Source organism: Phascolarctos cinereus, unplaced genomic scaffold (genome assembly GCF_003287225.1).
Source record: "Phascolarctos cinereus isolate Bilbo 61053 unplaced genomic scaffold, phaCin_HiC Scaffold_4;HRSCAF=312, whole genome shotgun sequence".
Classification (NCBI taxonomy): Eukaryota; Metazoa; Chordata; class Mammalia; order Diprotodontia; family Phascolarctidae; genus Phascolarctos; species Phascolarctos cinereus.
The window spans coordinates 61,075,600-61,100,544 of record NW_027555847.1 but is presented as its reverse complement, the minus strand read 5'-3'; the positions used below and the strand labels follow the sequence as shown (position 1 = coordinate 61,100,544).

Below are 24,945 nucleotides of genomic sequence, written 5' to 3'. Positions count from 1 at the left end.
CCTTATATCCAGCAAATTGGCAAGGATGACAAACAATGGAAATAATCAGTGTTGGACAGGCTGCAGAAGACAGCTGTTGTTGAAAGGCTATAAAACGATCCAACCATTCTAGAATGCAATTTGGAACCGTGCCAAAAAGTGACTAACATTTCCCTTTTAACTAAGTATCCTATTGTTAGGTATGCATATATATAAAATTATATTTACATGTCATATAATTAATATTATATATTATATACATTACTTAGAATATAAAATTATTTCTATATAAACATCAAATATCTCTATAAATATATGAAATATATATTTTATATATTATATAAGGTTATAATACATAATATATATTAGATATATTTCACATATTTATAGAGAGAAATTACACACAAACATAGATACACACATTTATATATAGCCAAAGATAGAAAGAAAAATTCCATAAACACCAAAACATTCAGAGTAGCATATTTTGGGGAATATTGTGGCTAGCAAATTGTGGCACGTGAATGCAATGGAATAGTATTAGTACTACAAGAAACAAGAAAGTAAAAAAATCAGAGAAGCACAAGAAGACTTAAATAAATTGAAAGAAAGTGAAATAAGAAAAGTCAGGAAAACAACATACAAAACGCCTACAAAAGTGTAAAGGGAAAAATAACAAAACTGTCAATGACTACCTGCTTACCTACAGAACAAAGTCCAAACGCCGTGATCTGACATTTAATTCTCCAAACAATCTTTCCCCAACCTACCTTGTACCAGTTTCATCTTCCCACTACTCTTCTAAACAAATCCTTCTGTCCAGTAAAATTGGACTACTTCACATGCCATACGTTCCTCCTTATATGCCTTAGCTCATGCTATTCCTGCTTCCTTGAATGTCCTTTTCCTCCTGTATCCACCTAGTGAAAACCTGAAGTCTGGCCCTGATTCAGACTAATCTCCTGGTAGTTTGGATCTAAAACTGAAATGAAATGATACTCTTGTAATCCATCTAACAGTTAGCAAAAAAGAAATTTACTTAGCCGTGGCAGAAGGCCAGTGAGAGCAAGGAATAGAGTTCATCTAGGATAAAGCACTGGCTCAATTGGACACAGGTTCCCAGTGTGGTTCATGCTGACAGTCTGTGGTTATAAGCCACAGAAAGGACCTCTAGCCCTTCATGTTCTGGATGTTTTATACTCAGGTGACTAGGTAGCTACATCAATGGCTCAAGCTTTCATTCAATGAGCCAATTATATCTTGAAGGCTAGTTTCCTTTTAAGGAAAACTAGGCAAACTTGCAGGGAGGGAGGGGGGTCAAGATAGGGGAATTAACTACTACAATCATTCCAGGTACATTTCTGAAAGGTACTGCCTCCTCTAAGAAATCTTCTGTGCAATCTTACCAGCCCAAAATCGTCTCTTCATCCTTAGTCATCCCAAAGTATTTTGATATAACTATTTTTTTTCGAATTAGGATACTATAAATTGCATTAGTTGTTTTCATACAAATCCTATTTCTCCCATTGGGTTGTAAACTTATTTTTTTACCTTCCTCAATGCCTAGCATAGGGCCTAGCACACAGTAGACATTCAATAAATGTTTGCGAAATGACTGAATGGATAAAATGAGGAAGAGTCATTCATTTTCCCTATCTTTCTAGGAAGTCTGGTTGGTCATTTGGCAAAATATCTTTTTTACAACATCCTTGCTGACAAAAGAAAAAGGTGTGAACTGAGGGAGCCTTCATTCGGTGGGTTTGGAATTGATTCAATGAGCAGACCCAAAGATATTAATGGATTGAGGTCAACCTGAAGGGCTATTTCTAGTGCAAGGACATAGCACTATATTCTTGGCACTATTCAATTGAACATTTTTTACCAATTACTTGGGTGAAGGTGTAGATGGTACGCTCATTCAATGTGTAGGTGAGAGAAAAAATAACATGTTGGATGACAGAAATAGGATCTAGAAAGCTTTTGACAGGCTGATACAAATTTCACTTAATAAAATTAAAAGGAAAAACATAAAAGTCTCATACTTAGGTTAAAAAACAACTGTACATTTCACAAGCAATCATCTGTTTTTGCTCTACCCTGTAGAGGAAATGATCTTTTCTTTGGTGTCTATGAAGTTCAGACTAAAAATAAAGCAATTGTTTAAAACCTAACTGTACAGGTACATAGCATGGGAGAAAGATGTTAGACAGTATTTTATTCAAAAGGACCTGGAGGCTTTAGTGGACTGCAAGTTCATTATTGGTCAACAGTGTGAGGTTGTGGCGCCGCCCAAAAAAAAAGAAAGAAAAGAAAAGAAACTCTTAACAATCTTAGGCTACATTAATAGAAATGTCTAGAACAAGAAGTTTATATTTCCATTGTAATTTTCCTTGGTCAGGTGACATAGGAAGTATGCATTCAGTTCTGGATAACACATTTAAAGAAAGGTATTGATAAACTGTGACACAGTATGAAGTGGGTGGCTAGGATAGTAAAGAAACTGGAAGCTATGAAACAAGAAGATATTGAAGAAATCGAGGATTTTTAACCTGAAGAAGATAAAAACCAGGGGCAACATGATATGTAGCTATCTTCAATATCTGAAGGGTCTACATGTGAAAAAGGATTAGATTTGTTTTGCTTGGTCCTAGAAAACAGAATGAGAAGCAGTGAAAGAAAATTCAGCTAAATATGAGTACAAATCTTCCTAACCATTAGAACTACCCAAAGGTAGAACAGACCACCTCAGTAGGCACTAGATTTGCCATCTCTGGAAGTTATCATGTGGAAACTGAACCATCATTGGTGAGGGATATTGTGGCAGGAATTTCTATTTCAGTCGTGTGTTGGACTCAATAACCTCTGAGGTCCTTTTGAACTCTAAAAATTCCATTATTTTTATGAATCATTGAGTACTGTATAGAGCATTCAGGACAGAATGTGCAGCTGAAGGACTTGTGGGCACTATTCTCTGTTCCATTCTTGACTCAGGTGGAGGCTTAGGCCAGTCACTTCCTTCTCCTTGACCCAGTTCCTTCACCTGTAAAGTAAGGAGAGTCAGTTTCTCTGCAACACATCTCTCTTTCCTGCCCTGCTTTCTTTCCTATCTCTTTTGGATGTGTTGAAATAACCAGGGGCTTTGAGCGACTTGAATGATATGCTTTCTCTCTCTCTCTCTCTCTCTCTCTCTCTCTCTCTCTCTCTCTCTCTCTCTCTCTCTCTCTCTCTCTCTCTCTCTCTGTGTGTGTGTGTGTGTGTGTGTGTAAGAGAATCTGTTTTCCTGGTTTTTCATCTCTAGGTTTTAGCTGATGTTCTCCAGGAAGCATCCCATTTTCTTTGGTTATTTTGCTTCGATGATGACTATTTTGCCTTTATAGAGACCTTGATATTTTCAAAGACCTTGACAGTACATAATTATTTAGGTAATTAGATGGGAGCCCTTTCTCTTCAAATATGTCTACAAAAAGATTACACCAAAATAGTATCACAGACCTACTCATTCTAAGTATAATTACTTTCACACTTAACAATTAATCTGCCTTAATTAAGGCCACACCCGACTTCATATTTCAGGATTTCACTCTGAATGGTTGGTTTTCTTTACCCCTAAGCACTTTACATTTTTTGTTACTTTATGATGCTTGACAAATAGAGTGAGTAGAGTAAAAGAAGTTGTCAGAAAGGACATTGGTACAAGGGAAAGAACACTGACTCTACAGTCAGAGAGCCTGGGTTCAAATTCTGCCTCTGATACTTGATGTGACCTTGTGCAAGTAAAGGTGAACTAGATGGACTCTGAGGTCCCTTCTAGATCTTCGATCATACTATGATCCCATGCAGATTTCTTTAAGGTAACAGCCCCAAAGAGCAGAATATCTAACTGATCATCCCAGACAAAAAGGGAAGGAGGTATGTCATGTGGCAATTGCCTAGCTCATTCCCAAATTCCAAATTCAGTACCAGCAGTCAGCTCCTGGCTCCAGCAGTCAACTCAGAGAGAGAGCTATCTTGTTTTGTTTTTGTTTTTCTGTCAGTGCTTCCATAATCCAGTTCATTTTAAGCACCTTTTTGGTAGACACGCAGAGACAAATAGATCAATTCCCTTAGGAGGTCCCTGCTTGGGAGTGCAAAATAAGGCAGTGAAAGAACACTACCACTAAGTCAGGATGATAGGATCCCAAGACAAGACAGGGAATGAGTTATTCTACTCTGCTTTACATTTCTCTGCAAAGCCTTGGTTGGCTGAGCTAGGGGACAGTCTGCAGTCAGTACAGGGATATAAAGAGGACTTGAGCAGCACGTACCTTAAAATAATTATTCAGCATCACTTACAACATACACAAGCACACCTTTATACCCTTGTATGACAACTACGCCAGACTGTACGACAGTGTCTGTCTCACAGACAGAATCATACATTCCTAATTGTTCTGGTAGCAGCTACACAAGATCCAACAGTGTCTCTAACACAAAACACATACACATATACAGTTTTCACCCCTGTGTATTAATCATATAAGAAGTATCCCTCAGTGGATGAGATAATGTTATGTAACAAAAACAATAATAGATTGAGTTAGAAAACCTGAGATCTCATCCCAGTTCAAATACTAAACAGCCATGTGACCATAAACAAAATATTTAGGCTGTCTACGCCTTCGTTTTCTCATCTGCAAAAATGAGAAACCTCAGGAGCTGTCCTGAGGAGCAAGTGAGATAATATGTGTGAACACACTTTGAAAACTGTAAAGCGTCACAGGAATGTAAGGCCAAGGTGGTACTTTACATATCATACACAAGCACTCACTGCCACATAATTCTATACACTTGTATGGCTACTGAATGTGAATTCAGTCAATAGTTATTCAATTCAATTCAATCAATAGCTATTAAGCACCTACCATTCACACCTACTATGTACAAGCCACTATGTCACACCCCCCTCTCCTTTCTCTTTTGTGTAAAAGCCACAGAACTGGCTGTCACTCTCTCATGCATTCACCCCATATCCTTGAGTGGCTGCTGTACCAGGAGCTGTCCAGCAGAAGTCTGTCTGTTTCTCACATAAGATCACACCCCTGGTGTCACTGGGTCAAAGCCACTAGGGAGTGTGTATGACACGCATCATATCTCCGAAGCACGTTTGTCTCTCTCACATACACACACATACCCCACCCCCTTGAGCAGCGGCCCCACACACCAAGCTCTGTTATCTAGTAATCACGCAATATCCTAAGTTAGGGCAAACGGGAGCTGTACAGCAGCGTCTGTCACACACACCTTGCATGAAGCCACATAAGCGTTATCCAGGAATGTGTCAGTCACACAGACATGCTTATGAACACCTCTCCCTGGTGGGGGCCATATGGGAGCATCCAGAGATAACTGATTGTCCAGCAGAGACACATACATAGCCCCTGCGCGAAGCCTCACAGGCACTGTCCAGCAGCGAGACTGACCGCTCCTACCTTCCTGACTCCCCGCGCCCCAATTGTGCACGCATACCCCATGTGAGACAACCCAAGAACCAGCACGCCAGGATTTGTGGCGTGCACCGTCGCACACCCGTGCGTGAGGCCACCCGGGAGCTGTCCATCGGCGTCACTCTCTCTCTCTCTCTCTCTCTCTCTCTCTCTCTCTCTCTCTCTCACACACACACACACTGAACAGTAGTGTGTCTGTCACACACACATACAGCAGCGTCACTCACACACACACACTGAACAGTAGTGTGTCGCACAACCCCCCCCCGTAAACCAGTGTGTCACACACACACACATACAGCAGCATCTCTCTCTCACACACACCATGGAGCAGTGTGTCACACAAACACACACCCCGTAAACCAGTGTCTGTCACACGCAGGCGCGTACACACGCACCCTGTATGTCACACACAGAGGCAGACTCTGTCCAGCAGCGTGTCACACATATACACACTCCGTACGGCAGTGTCTGTCTCTCACACATATCCACACACACCCTGTCCACCAGCGTCCATCACACACACACACACACACACACACACACACACACACCACACACACACACACACACACACACACACAGAGGCGCTGTCCATCAGCACCATATCTGTCACCGACCCTCCCCCTCACTTTCCCCTCCCCCCTTCTCCTCCTCCTTAGCCCTCCCAGACATCGTGCCTGTAGGCCCCGGACACTCACCCCAGGCCATCAGGAGGGCGGCGCGCAGCAGCGGGCCCATGGTGCAGCCTCGCTCGGCTCCCACAGCCGCCCCGGGCGCACTCCTCCCGCCGCAGCCGCAGCAACCCCGGAGCTTCGCCTCGGGTGTAACCGAGCGCGGAGGGCGGGGCCGGCGGGGCGAGCGCGATAGGGCCGCCGAGCAGTCACTCACACTGGACCCCGCCCCCTCCCTCCTTCCCTCTCTCTTTCGGCGGGCCTCGTGCCTCACGCCTCGACCGGAAGGAAGCGAGTGCAGAAGGAATCCACCCCCTTCCGCCCCAACCCCGCCCTTTTCTGTCGGGACGAACCAATCAGGCGCTGAGGCTGCTCTCACGTGCCTCGCGTGTCTAAGGGCCTTAACCTCCTTAAGGGGTCTAGAGGTCTTCCGTCGCGCACTTTTGCTACTTGGCCTGGTGGCGCCTTGCCGGGGCAGGTGAAGGAGGTGGAACCTGTGGAGGGGCAGAGGAGCCGCAGGCCAAGCGGGCCTCGCCTGAAGGGTTGGTTAACTCTGCTGAGGACCGAGGCCTTGTTTGGTCCTGGTTGTGCTCAGAGGCATCGGGCCTGGGCCCGAGAGACCTGGTCCCTCCAGGCCCGCTGCTGTAGCACAGAGACGAGACCGACTTCGGCCAGAGCCGCGTGGCCGGGGCTGGGACATTCCAACAAGCAGACCCCTTGGCCCCTAGGGCCAACCCCCAGCGAACAAGGGCCTCGGAACACATCCCTGAGGGGGGCCCGTATTCAGCCTTTATTCAAAGTCTCGGCAGGAACGGAGGCAGGTTTTCCGATGTCCATTCCTGTGTGGCTCCAAACCCCGTTAGGAGGAACAGCTGAAAGTACCCAGGAAACAACGTGGCCTAGCAATGAAAGGCCTTCTAGGACTGCGATTACGGCAGACGGGTGAATAAATGACTTATAGAAGAAGCTTAGGTGGATTCTGCCACCCATGGAAAAGTCACCCTTTTAGCAGTAATAAACAAGTGCTCAGGATCCTAAGTATCCACTGAAAGATGCATGTAGAACACTTTAGAGCCATAAGGAGCTATCTAAAGGTCAGCTATTATTTGTTGTTCCAAATGGCTGAAGAAAGACCAAGTCACTGGGATAGTAGAGCAAATGTCAGGCGATTTGAGTTTTAGTCCCAAGTCTCTCACTCACTGTGTGATCTTAGGAACATCATTTCACTTTCTCTAATCCTATTTCCTCCCTTGTAAAATGAAGGTGTTAAACTGGATGACTTCCCAGGTCCCCTGCAGCTCTGACACTCTTTAATTCAGTGGGCAGAAGCTATAGGGATGAAGACTTCTGAGCTGTTCCAACAGTGGAATGAAGTAGTGAGCTCCCCCATCACTGGAAGTGTTCAAGCACAGACTAAGATGTTAGAAGAGTTACTATGGAAGGTAGAAGGTTGGAACAGATAAGCTTTATGGTCTTTTCCATTCCATCCCAAATGTCTAATCTTTTTAAACAGACTCAGATTTACAGCTGAAAGGGACCTTAGAAGCCACCTTGTCTGATCTTGCTTATATTACAGATGAGGAAACTGAGGCCCAGAAAAGTTGTGACTTCCCCAAGGTTACTCAGGTAGTCAAGAGATAGAATTTGAACCCAGGTTTTCTAACTCCAAAGTCACAGAGATCTTTTCACTTTACCAGTCAGCAACTCTAAAGTACCCCAATCAGCCCTAGGCTAAATGTCCTTACCCACATATAGGCTAAACAAGCCCTGCCATATGACTGATGTCCTAAAGAAAGAAATCCTCAAAAGAGGCTGCTGGAACCCTAAAGATTATGTTTTAAGACACAGTATCAGTAATGATTATAATTAGAAACTGATTTTATATAGCACTTGAGTTTGCAAAAAGCTTTGCAATACACTGTATCATTTGTATTTCATAACTCTCCGTGAGACAGGTACTATAGGTATTATCCCCATTTTACAAATAAGGAAATTGAGGCTCAGAAAAGTGTCTTCCTTGTGATCACACAGGTGGTATCAGAGACAGAATTAAAGCCCACTATCTTCACAATTCCCAGTCCAGCACTCTATCCTCTACACCATACTGCCTTCTCATTTGACCCCTGAAGCTGTCTCAAGACCTTGGTAGACAAAGCAGGGTACTATCCCCAAAGATTAGGAGACTGAAGACTCAAGGCTATACTGCTAGTTAAGTAGCAGAACCAGGGAGTTTCTGTTCTAGCACTATTTCTACTATACTCTGATGCCTCACAGGAGAACTAAGACATCAGCATTTCCAAGTAAACATTTTAATCATCTTATGCAAAATGAAAACTACAAAAGTGAAAACACAATGTACAAAAACTAATGGTAAAAAGGAAACAGCTGGGATGGGAAAAGGTCGATGTGGCAAAAATGATTGAACCTTTGGCCCTCAGGGTCATATAATGTAGTCACATATTTGCTGCTTAACTCTCAGTTGAGGAGGACCAGGAAGGGTCAGAATTATCCACTTCCTATTGCCAGGTTTCTAGTTTCTGTTCCATACAGACATTTACCTCTACCCAGATGAGTGTAAGGCAGACAGTTCTAGGAGTGATACACGCTAGTTTTTCCTACTCACTTTTAACTGCTATTAAGCAGAGGATGCAGAAATAACTAAAGATGATAAATGAAATACCAGAGTGGGAAAAAACATTCTTAATACCTCATCTGGCCAAAGTCAACTAAGGGCAGGGCCAGGGTATCTCATGCTATCAGAATATTATTAAAAATGAAATTTTTTCTGACCAAAACCGGTAAGAGGGGACTCTCTTTTAGATCACAAGGTCTTAAGCTCAAGCTCCAGAGAAGCTAGGAAGAAAAATACAAAATAGAGGCACCTAAAGCAGCAAAGGAACAGAACATACAAAATAACTATTCTGGCCCACAACCAGTGACCTTCAGAACCACAGCCAAGGGGACCCTGGTGGCCAAGTTAAGGTGTTCAAACCCTGAAACAACAGGACCCCACCATTTTCCCATGTCCACTGACGGTTTAACAAAACTCTTGGATGAGGTTTCCCTAAGGCACAAAGCAAACAGGGTGTTCAAAGTTGACTTGACCTTCCAGAAGCAAAGTGCGTAATTAGCTACAGTGTCCTGAGGTCTTAGAACTGTTGGATAATCAGCTTCCGTTTCAGGTCATGGCTGAATTTATTCATTCGGAAGAGCTCACTGTCATAAAAAACAGCAAGGTTGTGGATGTTGATCTGACGAGCCTTAAAAAAACAAAATTAGGCAATTAAAGCATGCTATGTGATGGCCCATGCTCCCCAAACATGGCTCTAAGACTCAGGATGGCACATCCCTGCTCTTGGTCCCTACCTTATCCACTAGGTCCTTCTCAGGTATCTCAATGGTGTCTTGCTGGGCCCCATAGCGATTTCGCTGGTAGATCACCTGTTCTGCCACTAGCTGCTTCAGAATGAAGAGTAATAGCTCATTGTTATCCCTCCGGAATGATAAGTAACGGGAGAAGGTCTGAGAAGAAAAAAGGGACACAAGATCAACCCATGTGCTCTCAACCACTTTTCTAGAGCATTAAAATTCCCCATTAACCAGGTTTTTTTTTGCTGTGTTCCCCTCCCCCCACCTTCTCTTACTTGCTCACAGCAGTGAGACCAGTCTGGCTTCCACTGAACAGAACAGCCTGGGGCAGGGTTAGGGCCCCACCTATAGGGCCACGAGTCCCCCAACCCCCCACTGAATTCGATCTCAGGCAGGGCTAGGTTGTCTAACAGTTCCTCATCTAAACCCGTATTTGTGTCCCACCTTGCGCATACTGCGCATGACGCTGAACTTCTGGGTGTCGATAAAGCTCTCTAGCATCACCCGGATGGCCATATTGACATCATCTTCCAGCACATAGTCCCGAAGGTGAATGCGGGCATGGGCTTCTGCCATTCGGATCATTGATTCGATGTGCCGAACCGTGATGGGGATGCTGCCTGTGGCCTGCCAGAGAGAGGTCATGTTCAGGCTTTAGCTGAGGGAAATCCCACCAGAGGGTTAGTTTAGAGGAGTACAGTGTAGCAAAGAAAATGAAGAAACACTCCATACGCCCAACAAGTCTGGAAAAACTATCTTGGTGATGAGTAGGCCGGTCCACGTCACCAAGCATGGCATCTAAGCCCTTTCGTGTGATATGGCGCCAGTCCCGCCTGTCCAGACGTAACTCACATTGTTCCCCTTTACACCTACTGCAGCGTACTAAAGTGAAGCAGAAATGGGGTCCCTATGGGGTGAACACTGACTTAGAAAATCACGTCCACATCATCTGCGCTTCGCTGTATCTTGTTAACTATTTCCCAGTTACATTTAAATCTGGCATCACACTCTCCTTCCAGCCAAATCAGCCTACTCGCCTATTCCTAAGCCTAGCGACGCATCACCTTTTTTGTGCATTTCATCCAGGCTTTCTGTCCCAATGATCTTCCTCCTCGCTTCAGATGCCACCACTTAAGAAGAAACCTTTCCTAGCCCTTAGTGTTCTCTCTGTCCTCAAATTATGATTTGCTTCCCTGTCCATATGCTCTGTCCTCCAGGAGCACATGAACCCAGGGGCAGCGATGACTTCTTGTTTTTGTATACTCGGTTCCTACCACACGTAGGCTCTTGGTAAATGCCTGCTGAATTGAACCAAAATCACCTTTCCTCCCAGTCTGAGTTTTACTCCCCAGGGTTCTCACCATGGATTCTTTCCTTAGGTCACTGTACATCTTGGCAACTTTATCCTGGTCCATCTGGTTGAGTTTTGGGCGGACCTTCTCCTTGGCATAGATGATGTACTTCTTCAGTATCTCCTGAGGCAAGGGCTCCACACCATATGTGTTTGGCAAGGCTGGTTCCGGTGCCCTACCGCCGGCTGCCTCCTCTTCCTTATTGCTGGGGTGGTGTTTAACGTGGCTGCCAACCACAAAGCGGGCCAGCATTTCATCCTGGTGAGGGGAAGGGAAAGGTCAGTTAGGACACTCTGTTTTTCTAAACCAAATCCATATCCTGTAGCAAGTCATTCAATCATCTTAAACTATGGGAAGCCAGATAGAAGAAATGAGATGAACTAACCACGAGAAGGCAACCAATTAACCAACAGAATGAGATCTCCAATCTGGTCATCCCTTTCCTTCTTGGACCCAACATACCCAGGCACCGTCCAAGCACCAAAGTCAGGAGTAGGGGTGGTTCATACCCTGGAGTCTCTGGATCCCCAAAGGATCCATGGTGAGATTCCTGTGAGCTTGGCTAGCTAAAAAAATGACATCTTTATCTTCACTAACCTCTAATTTATATTTAATATTTGCTCTTCAATTTACCATATGCATTTAACATGACTTTGAGAAGGTAGCAACAGGATTCATCAGACTTCCAAAGAGATCCATGACACAAAAAATGTTAAGAACCCCTGGTCTGGAGACTCCTCAGGGAAGAGCACTCACTGCATGTGGAGTCAGAAAACCTGGGTTTCAACCCTGGCTCTGACACTTCCTAGCCAGGTAACCTTCTAAGCCTCAGGAAATCTGTAAAATGGGAAGACAATTACCTGTAGTCACTCATCTTGCAGGATTTTGAGGAGGGCACTATATTTATAAACTATAAAGTACCCCATGTGAGTTTTCATTATGAATAAGCCTCACTGCTCAAATCTCTTGGAGGACAGCAGTACCTGCACAGGATCCACAGTATCCCTCACAACACACAGGACATCAAAGCGGGAGATGATGGGCTCTGTGAGGTCCACATTTTCTGAGAAAGTCAACGAAGGATCATACCGCCCTCCTGTAACATAACAGTGATTCAATTAATTCTTACTCTCCCAAATCTCTGTGCCTCTACTCAGCTTTCAGAACGCTTTCTCCAGCCCAAGGACAGAAAGGTCCATATAGATGTTGCAAAGACAAAGGGAGACATGCTATTTCTGTAAGGGTTGAATGCTCTAGGAGAATAGTTCAGAGGGTCCAGCTGCTTCTCAGGGAAGAAAAGCTAATAACAAAAAGATGTCTAGCAACTTTTCTAAAGTTGAACTGCCCTGATGGAAACCTAATGCCTGCTCCACAAGGCCATATGGACCTGAGTTCTCTCTCCCACATTTACAAAGAGCAGAGTGTAGATGCTGATTCAATATAAATGCTCAATTGAGTCCCCAGGACTGCCTTCCTAGTGCCACCTCCATCCTTTTTTTACAGATCTCAAAAGCAATGTATAAATGTAAAAAATGTTTTTGTTAATCTGGGTACTATATTAAATCTACAAATTATTTTAGACAGTATCACCATCTTATTGGCTCAACCTAAGCCATGTACTTTGAACATCTCTTGAATTACTTAACTCTTCCTTTACTATTGTCTAAAGTATTTTACAGTTGGCTTTACATAGGTCTTTGTTAAATGAAAGATCTAGTATTTGGTACATTTTATTGCTGTGATTATCTTTATCAGCTTCTGGTTTTAGTGCGTTTCTCTTGTATTCTGGTGTCTTGTTCAACCCATCTGAATTATTATTTTGGTTAATTTTGTTTTCTGTTGGATTTTCTAAACAAAGTATATCATCCACAAATGGATATTTGATATCGTCTTTGCCTTGTATGCCATTAAAAAAAAATCTTACTGCAAAGCTAGTATTTCTAAAACTATAATGAACAGTAATATTGACAACAGGCAGCCTTGCTTTGCCCTTCTTAGTCAGAAAGCATCTCCTCCTGCTCCATTTCAAATATTATAAGCTCTAAGTTTCAAACAAATACTTTCTCTCATATTAAGAAAACGTTGTCAAAAGATAGCTATAAAATAAAAGGGAAATCCTACGGAACATAGTGGGCTCTTGAGCCCTGGGCTTGAACCCTGAAAGACCTGGGTTCAAGCGTCACCTGAAATGCTGTGAGTTGCAAATCAGCTGAACTTCTTGAGCTTGTTTCCACTTTTGTAAAATGGGGATAATATCAGCACCTCATCAAAGGACTGTTAAAGAGGTTCAGTCCTGATAACGTATGCCACATGCTTCACAAATCTTACAATGCTATGTAAATGAGAGCTACTATTATTTTCAGTATTTCTAACATAAATGAACATATTTTATCAAAGGCTTTATCGCACCTCTTGTTATCAGTTACTTTCCCAAACCAAAGCTGGGGAGCAGAAGCCCTAATCTACTTCTAGCTGGTACAATTGTAGAGACAAGAAGGTAATGGGCCATATGGACTCCTAGAAACAATGGCAGAATCCCTCCTTTTACTAGGAGTCAAGCCCTTTCACCAGTCTCTGTATTCAAAGAGGAAGAGCCATTCCTACCCACCCAACCTAATACCTATGGGGTTGGCAGCAGCGATGACAGTGCAGCGGGCCTGTAGGGAGGTGACGATGCCAGCCTTGGATATGGAGATGCTCTGTTGTTCCATGGCCTCATGGATGCTGGTCCTGTCCTGGTCATTCATCTGCAGTACAGGCAAGTGTCCTTCTTAGTCCACATCCCCACTCCCTTGCCTATACCAGACTTGGGCTCAGCCAAGGTCTTTTCCCATAAACCAGTTTTCATCGCCTTAAAAAGCCCAAGCACCCACCTTGTCAAACTCATCAATCAAGCACACCCCTCGGTCAGCCAGAACCAAGGCTCCAGCTTCTAAGGTCCATTCTCGACTGACAGGATGCCGCTGGACATACGCGGTGAGCCCCACGGCTGAGGCCCCCTGGCCAGTGGTGAAGATAGCTCGGCTAGACACTTTTTCCACATACTTAAGGAACTGCGATTTGGCTGTGCCAGGATCCCCACATAACAGCACATTGATATCACCTCGCACTTTGTGCTTGCCACCTAAAAGGAGAAAGGGATAAGTGTCTGGGGGATAGGTAACACTGTCCTGGACTGAGGAATTAAGGAAGGGAAGAACCAGGGACTTCTCAGGCAGCTGAATTCTACCGATTCCTTACTCTGTCACTTAGTCAGGAGGGTGACAGGGACAAAGAAGAAGCATCGTACCACCGACATAACCAGCTGATGGACGAGGACAAGAGGGGAGCATCCAAGGTATTGTGGTGGGGAGTCCACTCAGACCATTCTGGCTAGGGTATGAAGAGCATGGGGAGAATCTCCCCCAAAGCTACCAGTTATCCCTGGTCAACACAAGCTACCTTTGAACATGCATCCTCACCCTCAAATTGCCAACTGCCAAACACATACACTTCTGTCAAACAGGTCTCATATAAGACTGCTTCTAAATAGAATGTGCACTAAAATAAGAGTCAACACTGAAAAAGCCGCAAGCCACAAGGTCAGCTAGGTGGCGCAGTGGATAGAGCACTGGCCCTGGATTCAGGAGGATCTGAGTTCAAATCTGACCTCAGACACAAAACACTTAACTAGCTGTGTGATCCTGGGCAAGTCACTTAACCCCACTGCCTAGCCCAAGAAACAAAAAGCCACAAGCTAGTCCCATGCACATTACCACTTACCTGGGTTTTTGGGTTCTCCTCCAAACAGAGCCAGGGCGAGGCCTCTCTTAATGTCTTCATGTCCATAGATAGAGGGGGCAATGCTAGCAAAGACCTGAAAGAATCAATCGGTGTGTGAGGCTAGAGGAGCTGACAGCATCTGGAACCCTGGAAGCTCTTACTATAACTCCAGTAAAAGCCAACCGTAGAGAGGCAAGTGATTTCTAATAAGCAATTCTGAGGAGTGTTCTCCAGTTAATCAGTCAGTCAATAAACATGTATTAAGGGCCTTCTGTGTACCAGGCATCGTCCTAAACACTGGGGATACAAAGAAAGGCAAGACAGTCCCTGCCCTGGAGGAGCTCATAGTCACATGGGGGAGACATCGAGAAAACAGCAATGGACAAACAAGACACAGACATGACAAACCCGAGATGATTAGCAGAGAGACGTCACTGACATCAAGGGGGATTAGGAAGGCTTTGTGCAGCAGGTGGGATTTGAGCTGGGACTTGAAGGAGGCAGCAGATGAGGAGGGTGAGCATTCCAAGTAGAGAATTCTCTAACGCCACGATGCCTGCATGTTCTCTTCCACTTCACTGTTCTCCTCTATGCTGCTATATTAAAATGCAAAAACTCCTACAACTAGGTAACCACATTAACTCCCTAACAGGGCTTTCTTCCTCAATAGAAAAGACCAGGGCAGAATGACAGCACTGGATGCTAGGAGAGAAGGATGTACCACCCCCCGCTCCCCTGAGGTGTCAGGGTTCTTTACTCTTCCTTGTAATATACCCTCTGCACACCCCCAGGAGAATGCTGTCCCTGATCCTCTGCCTCTCACACAAGCATCCTGAAGCATGATGGGAATTAGAACCTTGAGCACTAACATTTTTCCAAACAATGGCAATAATATGAGCTTCCATGACGCTTTATAGACAGTCATTCATCTCTTGAGGTGAAGATAATAATATGGTGAACGCTACTGTGGGGAAACAAGGGCTAGAACCCTAAGACATCCCGACTTCCACGTCAGTACATACTTAGCCTGCAGACACTAAGGCACTGCATGCCTTCGAAGGTCCGTTCCTCTGGTTTGGTGATGCATCAGCTCCACACAGTGGAAATAAAATTATTTGCAGCTATGTGCCCCTAAAATTAGGGATCTCAGCAACTCTATGACATTCTGTCCTACTTTATGGGTTTCTTGGACACGCCCACAGTTCACCCGAGATCCAATCTACTCACTGACCACTTTGGGGGAAGGCTAAATCCAGAATTAAAGACTCAGAAAGGAGAAGGCAAGGTGATTCAAAGAAAAGATTTTAATTGCTAAGCATCTCCACAGCAAGCTTTCTCCACCTGACTCACCTTCTCTCCGATCTGCTGATCCTTAGACAGGCTAACAATGGTCTTCACGTCCTCATCGGTCAGTTCCCCTACAGCTACTTTGTCGTCCTTCTTGGCCACGTGATTGGCCAAGATAACCGTAGCAAAGACAGGGAAGCCATTAGCAGTGTTAAGGGAGCCATCATAGTTGTTGTGGTAGATGCCAGTCAACTCCTGAAGGGGAAAAAAGGACGTGGTCAATGGCCCTTTTGGAGAAGCAAGGCTAAGAGTTAGATCCCACCCCACAGCTGGCCTCCACCAATTTATTATTTTTCCTTAAGCCCTCTCATCCCAAAGTACCAAAATTAGAAAATTATTTAGAACTATAGGGGAAATAATTCCGAACTCCCTTATCCAAGTTATTTACCTAACCAGGGCACAAATAAATAAGTTGCCCTGCCCTAAATTATTCAATGAATGAATGGCAGAGCAAGGTTCCACTCTGGCGTTATCATCATCATCACCCCAGGCTTCTTCATTTAACTGGTTCAAGTTATATGTGCATTTCACCCATTACAAACACTGCCATACCCATCTTTCCCCCAACCTGTACCCAGTCTTCTGCATTTCCTAGTGTGTGGTCCTGAGGTGAAGGTGGCTCAGCCCCCTCTCTTTCTCCAGCTCACTCACAATTTCATCTCCTGGCTTGCAGCTGTCCACTAGATCAGCAAGGAGGATGGCATCTTTGGACCGAGGAAGCCTGCCCGCAGCCACTTTGCCTGGACTCTCTTGGATTCGGATGCGTTGGTAGTTTTGATAGATTGTCTAGAGAAGACAAAGGACACTCCAATCAGAGAATCCTAAAGCCCTACTCTCTAGTCATGCCATTGCCCTGCTCAAAAAACCATGGCTGCTCATTAGTGCCTATACAGGATCAAGTCCCAGCTCCAGAGGAAATTCAAAGTTTACGCTCTCGCCCCAACCTACTTGTTTACGTTCTGTCATCTACATATACCTTATGTTCCAGCTGTACGCAAACACTTGCAATTCTCCTAAAAACTCTTCATTTTCCCACTGCCCCACCTTTGCTCACTGTCCCTTCTACCTGAAATGCCTCCTTCCTCATCACTGTCTATCAATATCCTACCCATTCTTCAAGTTCCAGTTCAAAGCAGCATCTTCCATAAAATCTTTCAATCTCTCAGGATTTACGGTCTCTGCTTTTCCCCAAATCCCTAAAACATTTGAACCTCTTCTAGCATTCAGTATCCTTCTTTGTATTACACTTCTTTCTTTAGCTACCTTACTCGAGGGTAAGGACCCTCCATTTCATTCCTCTTGGTATTCCTCCGTGCCTGGCACACAGCCTCAAATGCTGCAGGTGCTTAATATTTAATGTACCTGACAAAGCAAACTTAATAACTCCCTCCGCCTCTGGGACAGTAATGCCTTATATTTGTTATGTTGCACTTTTAATCTGTCAAAGCTCTTTCATCTACATTATCTCATTTTATCCCGATGATATCCCTGTGGAATTGGCCAGAATACACAGATACGGATATTTATGTTGATATATCTGAAGAAACCAATATAGTTAGGATAAATGACTTGCTGAAAGTCTCACAACTAGTTAGGATGGGAGCCAAGACAAAAAGCCACGTCTCCCTCTTCACGCCACACCTCTACGTAGGGGCACACAGAAAGTAAAGACATTCTGTCTACCCTGACATGCCCTTCTTAGAAGGCTTCTCCAATAAAAAAGTCACGGAGATCACTGCTGACCTCCTGACTTCTCAGTATTTCCTTCTATTGGTCAACCCTTCCCAGTCCTTCAGGGAGCCGTGTTATGTGGAAATGACAGATGAAGACGAAGGCAGAAAAGAAGATGTGACTCAACCAAGGTCACCTGGGGATGCTGACGGTGAGGCTGGCCAAATGCCTCTCCCTCGTGTCCATCCTGACACACCAGGAAGCACAGGAAGGGATCGCTCATGCCATGAACATGCTGAGATTCCTCTTCTTAAGAGGAAGAGCAGTTACACTCAGGGAATACCCCACCACGTGCCCTGAGCAGTCAAAATGACTGTTTCATACTGCCTAGTTAGTTTTCCTTCAGGCAGACTATAATAGTAATAGAATGATTATAAAAATAGCTAATGTTTATATGGCATTTACTATGAGCAGGCACTGTGCTAAGCACTTTTGATCCTCACAACAACTCTGGAAGATAGGCGCTGTTATCATCCCCATTTTACAGATGAGGAAACTGAGGCAGACAGAGGTGAAGTGACTTGGCCAGGGTTATACTGCTAGCAAGTGTCTGAGACTGGATTTGAACTCAGGTCTTCCTGAGTCCAGGCCTGACGCTCTATCCGCTGAGCCACCTAACAAGACGAAGGTCTGCCGCCTGTGCTCACCTCTTCCATGTTGACCTCAAAGGGACCAGCGGACTGGCACTCAGGACAGGAGCCAGGCTTCACCTCCTGGTTCTGGGACTGACAGAACGGCCCCAGGACAAAGCCACACTTGTTGCAGTTATACTTGACCATGCTGAGCTGAGGCAGGACTCCTGTGCAGCTGGTCACCACTCCACTGGTTCGGATTAACTGGTTCAGGTGCAGCTGCCTGCAGGAAGGAGGGGGGGTGGGGAAGGAAGAGGAACCCCTCAGAGGCCACAGGCAAACCGGCTGTGGCCGGGCCACTCCCCAGCGCAGGCCCAGGCAGGGAAGGACTGCAGTACTCTCCTTCAGGGCACACAGAAATCCTGGTCCAGAAAATGAAAGCCTCAGCTGCCCTACTGGGCAGAACTACCCACATCTATCTGTATTTATCCCTGCACAAGACAGAGCTCTTCAGGATTTGTTCCCCTAGGTATTCTGGGTAGACTTTGATTTCTCATCGTACTATCCCATCCAGTTCTACCAAGGGTGAAGTAAACCCCACAGAGGCCCAGCTTTCAGATGGTCTAGCAGAAGAAACTGGTAAGCAATCCCTGTCACCCGTTCCCCTCAAGAGGACCCTGGCTCTGCTCGCCGGCCTACCTGCTCCTCTTTCTCACCTGAGGGAGCGAAGTTCCTCCACGAGGGGGAGGTGAGAGATACGGACATGGATGTGACTGGCAATTCGGTCATACTTCGGGTACATGGCCAACACCACCTCGCGGGCGGCTTCATCAAAGATCCCTAGGAGCTCTGCTGGTGCCTCAGGTAAGAAGTAGGCTAGGACGTGTTCCCGGGCAGCCAGGTCTTCATAGTTCACTACCAGGCTCTCCCTGTTCTCTGGTGAGGTGGAAAGATGAATGAATGGATGAACGAATGAATAAGCAGTAAGTGCTTACTAACACCAAGCATTCTGTTAAGTTCTGGGATGCCAACAGAAAAAGTCAGACAGTTGCAGCTTTCATAGAGCTCACCCACTAATTAGGAGATACCACACATGTAAGAGAGGTGAGAAAGGTGCAACTGCAGGGGGGACACAAAAATGGTTTTAGGATTCTAGGGCAGCTTTTCCCTAGGGTCCTGAGCAATGCAGGCTGATTTCCTTCTATCTATGTTGGGAAGAACATGGCCCTAACCCAAATGCGACCATGTTGGAGTCAGGACAGCATGCATGGAGAAAGAGCACAGAGAAAGGATTCTCAAAAACCAAGTACTCTAGGTCTAGCCCTGCTCACTTCAGCTTGGTGATCTTCAACAACACTGCCCTGTGTCCTAATTTATCTGTTAAAGGAATTGTTATAAGGCTAAAAACAGCATCTTGTTAGGAGAACAGAAACAGCAAACTAGATGTGCAATGTATTTTGAAAGGGAGAAAACATGAGAAATGGGACGGGGTCTGAGAGCAGGGGAAAGAGAAGGGAGCCCTGGCCATGTACCTTTACACATGTCGCTGATTCGCTCCTTGAAGACGTTGTGACCGTGTCCATCCACATGAGTGCGTAAAAAGTTCTTGAATCGATGGTGGATCTCCAGTCGAGGGCCTGCCATGCTCACCCACTCCCGAACGGTGTGGCCTTTCAAGTCCTCTAGATTCTCAATGCTCTCTATCATGTCCTCCTCCTCTTCTCCCTCCTCTGTGCCCCGCTCCACCAAGCGCCGCTTCCGGGCTGGCCGTTCCTCATCTTCTTCATCACTATCTGAGAACCATAAAGAACATGCCTGTCAGCCTCCTCTGTCTCTCCCTTCTTCTAATCCTTACCTTCCTTCCACCAGATCATTCCCTCTCAACCACCAATCCAGTGTGCTCCCTGGGGCCATAGCCACTTTCCCATTATTCAGTGAATAGATCACCTGCAGCCATTAACCTATAGCCAAGAAGGGCAAAACAGTTTGAATACCATGGAAATCATGGCAGCCCCAAAGGAGATGGACTTGTTAGTCTCTTTAACTGAGCATAAATACCATTTTCCCTCTCCTCTTTCTCTTCTTCCCTCCAAAGTTTTATCCCCAAGTCCTTGGAGGGGAAGAGATAATAAAATCAAGCACTTTTAGCTGCTTAGCCCCCAAAAGCAAGAAATACAGAGTATTTACCATAGAGCAGCCCTCGGCGCATGCGTCCCAAGCCTCGGTCAGTCTCCCGGTCTCGCTGCCGCATCACCCGCTCAGCAGCTTCCCTCTGGCTGGCCGTCAGCTCCTCCACATCTTCATCATCGAGGCTAACCCTTCTGCCTCATAGGTGTCTAGCTCGGGAATGGCTCGGTAATCCCTAGGGAGACCCAAGAGCAAGTAGAGTTAGTGCAGAGGAAAGACAACCCAAGTTCTAAGTCATCGACACAGAGGGCTCCTGTGGCTAGCCTTAGGGCTACAAAGGGTAATTGTCTCATTCATAAGACCTCAAGACCCCAGAAATCAAAAAGCACTTTACTAATGGATACAGACATTTATGACTTAAAGTTAGGGATGTTTAGGGAATGTCAGTCTTTATGGTCAGTATCATGGTAGGCAGTTACGCTCTCCCACACATCATCTTTTGATGCTGCTGTCAGAGAAAGAATATTGTAAGAAAAAAGCACTGCTAAGCTCCAGTACAGAATCTCTGATGTCGGTAGAGCAATGTGTCTGCCTAATTACAGCATAATGCTCAAAACACAGGGTGTCCCAAAAGTCTTGGTGCGGTTTTTGCTTAATAACTATACTATATTATCTCAGCAAAGGGAAAATGACTCGCAATTTTATTAATTATTCTTTGACTTTCAAATCTTCCATTTTGGCATTTAAGTTTTAAAAATTTGTTGGTTATCTGATTTTTATTAGTTGCATGTCCAGTTCATTGATCTGTTCTTTCTCTTCTGCTGATGAAAGTGATGGAATCCTAATAAAGCTGCCCCCAGCCCCAATATTTTAACTTCCTTATGGACCTCACTGAACAATAGGCATGTCCCGCTTTGACCACACAATCTGGCTCTAACCACGTCACAGGCTCAATACAGACACTGCCCACATATCTGAACAGGTATGTCCTTGTACTCAACCACAATCACATCATCATTTAGCCTAAGACAGACCACAATGCCTAACTATTCATCTCGACCAGACAGGACCGTAATAGGTAGCCAATCAGAAAGCAGCACCACCAGGATGTCTGACACTGAATCATAAAAAGGACCCCTCCCCATTACCAAACTGCTCCTGTCTTTTTAATATTCATAATTTTTGTTGTGTAATCAACATCATTACACTATAAAATTGCCTGTCTTGTCTTACTAAGTTGCTGGTTCTTCTTGGAACCTAGCCTGCTTCTGAGGGGCATCAATTTTCAATAAATGCCTATACTTGGATTAGAGGTGGTCTGACTTTGAATTCTTTGACATGGTCCTACCACAATACACCATGAAACCACAATAGATATACAGATATACAACAGACAAAGAGACACACAACTTCCCCTAACTAAGGCTACTTCCAAAAAATTCTACTATGCTGTTTCAGTGCTATCATCATCTCCATATATTATGGAAGGGAAACTGAAACAGGAAGAAAAAACTTGCTAAAAAAGCAGTGACAAATAGAATTAACCCCTTGTATCCTACCTGACTAGCCAGTCCTAAAGAACAGGGTTCTGGTCTAGAATATTCTCAAATGCCCTCATTCTCCCATCACCAAATCTGCTCCCACCCCCGCCCCACCAAACCTCTCACCTCTCCATTCCATCCCCAATAAGCTCTTCTCCATCCTCTTCCTCTTCATCAGGAAGCCCTTCGGTGCCCAGAAGACCTTCTGATTCGTCTTCAAAAGGTGGCAGGTCTCTGCCAGGGCTGGAAGTCAAAGCATCAGTGCCCCCACGCCGGGAACCTCGCCCTGGGCTGGATGTCAAACCATCACTGACACGTCTGTATCTTCGGGCTGGACTGGAGGAGGCTATATTTAAAGACTCTGAGGAATCCTGAAAAAGAACCAGAATGGTCAACAATCCTGCATTTGTGTAGAGGGAGTGACAGGGAAGCTTTCATAGGAGGGCTTGCTTTGGCAAGAAAGCTAGGGTCAAGAAGACGATCTATGGGGTGAGAACTGAAGTATAAGGAAACAAGTTTTCTTTACCCTTACTTTAGGAAAGAATCCTGCAAAGTAGAGATTTCCTTTTAGATCAATTATTTTTCAGGGGGAAAAAAAAACTTCTGTCAAAGCAGAAAAAGTAGAAATGAAAGGGAGATAATAAATTGGGGCACTTTCAGCCCTGGTGCCAATTCAAGTTGTAGGTGAGGATGCTAATATGGGGGAAAAAACAAATAGGCTGACAACACCTAAGTGCATTGGGGGGATGAGGCACCAGGGAGGGTGAAGGAAATTAATGGTAGAAAATCTAGGAAGATTTTTAGTAAATAAACGTTTATTAAGCACTTGTTAGATTAGCAGCCTTCTCCTACCCCTGAACTTAGGCAAAGGGAAAAAAAAGTCTCTGTTCTCTGGGAGTTTACCTGTTACTTAGGGTAAATGGGTATACAGATAAATTACAAAATATTAAGTACATCAAAGACTCAGAGGGAAGGCTCTTTAAGGCAATGAGTAGAATGCTTCTTTTTAGTCTGCTCAGCCCTGGCAGCCTCCTCCTCACTTTTATGAGCCTGGTTAAACAAGGTCTCTCTAACCCAAGAGAAGCCCCCTTCCTCACAGCTCCCCTATGGGGGCAATGCCATTCCCCCTTCCTTCTTCAGCTGCTGAATTTCTATCCATTCTCTAAAGCCCAAACTCTAATGCTCCCTCCTCCTCTTTCCTGATTCCTGCCTCTTGGAAGCTCCCATTCCTCCCCCTTCAAAGCTCAGCTCAAGTACCGCCTCCCTCCAGAGGCTTTTTCTGAACAACTTGTTAGTACTCCCCCCCATACATCTGAAATTTCTTTGAAATATTTTGTAATTATCTGTATACTCATTTACCCTAAGCAGCAGGTAAACTCCCTGAGAACACGGACTTTTTTCCCTTTGCTTAAGTTCAGGGGTAGGAGAGGGCTGCTAATCTAACACGTGCTTAGTAAACGTTTATTTACTAGAAGTCTTCCTGGATTCTCTGCCTTTAATTTCCTTCACCCAGCCTGGTGCCTCATCCCTCCAATGCACTTAGGTGTTGTTAGCCTATTTGTTTTTTTCCCCCTACTAGGCTTTAGGTTCCAAAGACTGTGTCTCTTCTAAATTCTAAGTCTTTTTTTGCGTCACAGAACCTGGCACCTGGAATTCAGGGATCAGAACTTCCCTAGGAATCCTGGCTCTGCTGATTGTTTACTAACTGTATGACCTTGGACAAGTCACCCACCTTTCAGGGCCTAGGACTCCTCTCTCATCTCTAAAATGAAAAACCAACCTGAGACATTTAACTGGTCTGACTCATTTCAATACATATATACATGGAAACAGGACCCAGAGAGATCTCTTTCCACCCCTGCAGACTGTCCCCGCCCCCCACCCCAAGACCACTCTCCTGCCCCGCCCCTACCCATGCTTCCCCCTTTCACCCACCCAATTACCTCCACCCGATAATGACCTCCCACCTGCCCCCCCCAACCTAGTGGGCTCGTCCCTACAGTTCTGTCTGCAGGTGGGAGCCTCGTCCCCACTCGGACTGCAGGGCCCTAAACAACAGGCGCTTAATAAAATGCCTGTGGAACTAATGCACAACCTTCACCTCCCCCCCGCTCGCAGGAGGCACAAGGGCCCCTCGCCTGCTCGCTGCGCATGCGCAACATGCACATCGTTTTCTCACTCCCCCCCCCCTCTTTTCTTTCTCTGTATTTCATCGCAGCCCCAAACAAGTCCCTCAAAGCCCTCAGTATCTGCTTCACGGGGTTCCCTCTGTCACGTTCCCCACGTCTCCCGGCCTCCCACTGGGCCGTGCTCCCCGCTCACCGCCATAGTTGCTTCAAGCTCAGCTACCAGACCCGCAGCTCCTTCCTTCCCGGGCAAGTAGTTTTCGCGCGAAAAAGCCCACGTGACCCGGAGGAGCCCGCGAAACGTCCTGAATAATCAATACGCTCCCTGCGCACGTCATCAATATGCATGAAGGAGGCGGCCAGGAGGGGGGCCCAGAGGCACTCCAGCCAATCCTATGCCGCCCTGAGCATTAAGCCCCGCCCTCTCCGCCCTGACGCTTGGCCCGGGAGCCTGGATTCCTCTCAGCTCCGCCCCCACGCTCCGCGCCTCCTGCCCCGCCCCCAGCCACTCTCCAAGCCAGCCTTTCTCCAGGCTAGGCTTCCTCCTGCGGGCACGAGTCGACCCGAGCTGAGCGTGCGTACCCGCAGACGGGCCACCAGTCTGCCCCGAGGCCGCCCGGTACACTGCCCTCCGGTTCTGACCAGGCACCCTCATGCCTGGATCTCTGCGCTGGACCAGAGGCCTCGGACTCGGAATCCGAGCCCCGAGCTTCCTCCCCCAGCCTCAGTTTGCTCCTCGAGAACAGGGGTGCAATAAGAGTTGGACGGCACCTCCTGGGCCCGCATGGGGCACAGGCCTTGGGAAGGCCTGCAAATGGCAGCTGTTTTTGCTTTTTAAATAAAACTAAGTGGATAGGTTATTGTTTATGGAAAGAGAAATCA

At 45.6% G+C, this 24,945-nt stretch overlaps 2 protein-coding genes across 4 annotated transcripts in view; both read right to left on the bottom strand.

Annotated features, from left to right (window-relative positions):
• Nucleotides 1–6,400, bottom strand: part of PODXL2 (podocalyxin like 2) — a 32,333-nt gene extending 25,933 nt beyond the window's left edge. For all 3 annotated transcript variants that reach the window (XM_020981177.2, XM_078152236.1, XM_078152237.1), the window contains exon 1: nt 6,164–6,400. In XM_020981177.2, the coding sequence (XP_020836836.1) occupies nt 6,164–6,203 (40 nt within the window). In that variant the 5' untranslated portion in view covers nt 6,204–6,400. The remainder of the gene's footprint in view (nt 1–6,163) is intronic.
• A 2,029-nt stretch (nt 6,401–8,429) lies between these two features.
• On the bottom strand, nt 8,430–24,365 carry MCM2 (minichromosome maintenance complex component 2). The gene is given in 17 exon segments (XM_020981174.2): nt 8,430–9,396; nt 9,503–9,658; nt 9,950–10,132; nt 10,867–11,115; nt 11,841–11,953; nt 13,478–13,604; nt 13,731–13,981; nt 14,620–14,713; nt 15,970–16,161; nt 16,618–16,752; nt 18,345–18,552; nt 18,986–19,205; nt 19,802–20,062; nt 20,457–20,582; nt 20,585–20,631; nt 22,064–22,308; nt 24,260–24,365. Coding segments are annotated over 17 exon segments (2,724 nt in total). The 5' UTR covers nt 24,266–24,365; the 3' UTR covers nt 8,430–9,285.
• Nucleotides 24,366–24,945: the final 580 nt, after the last annotated feature.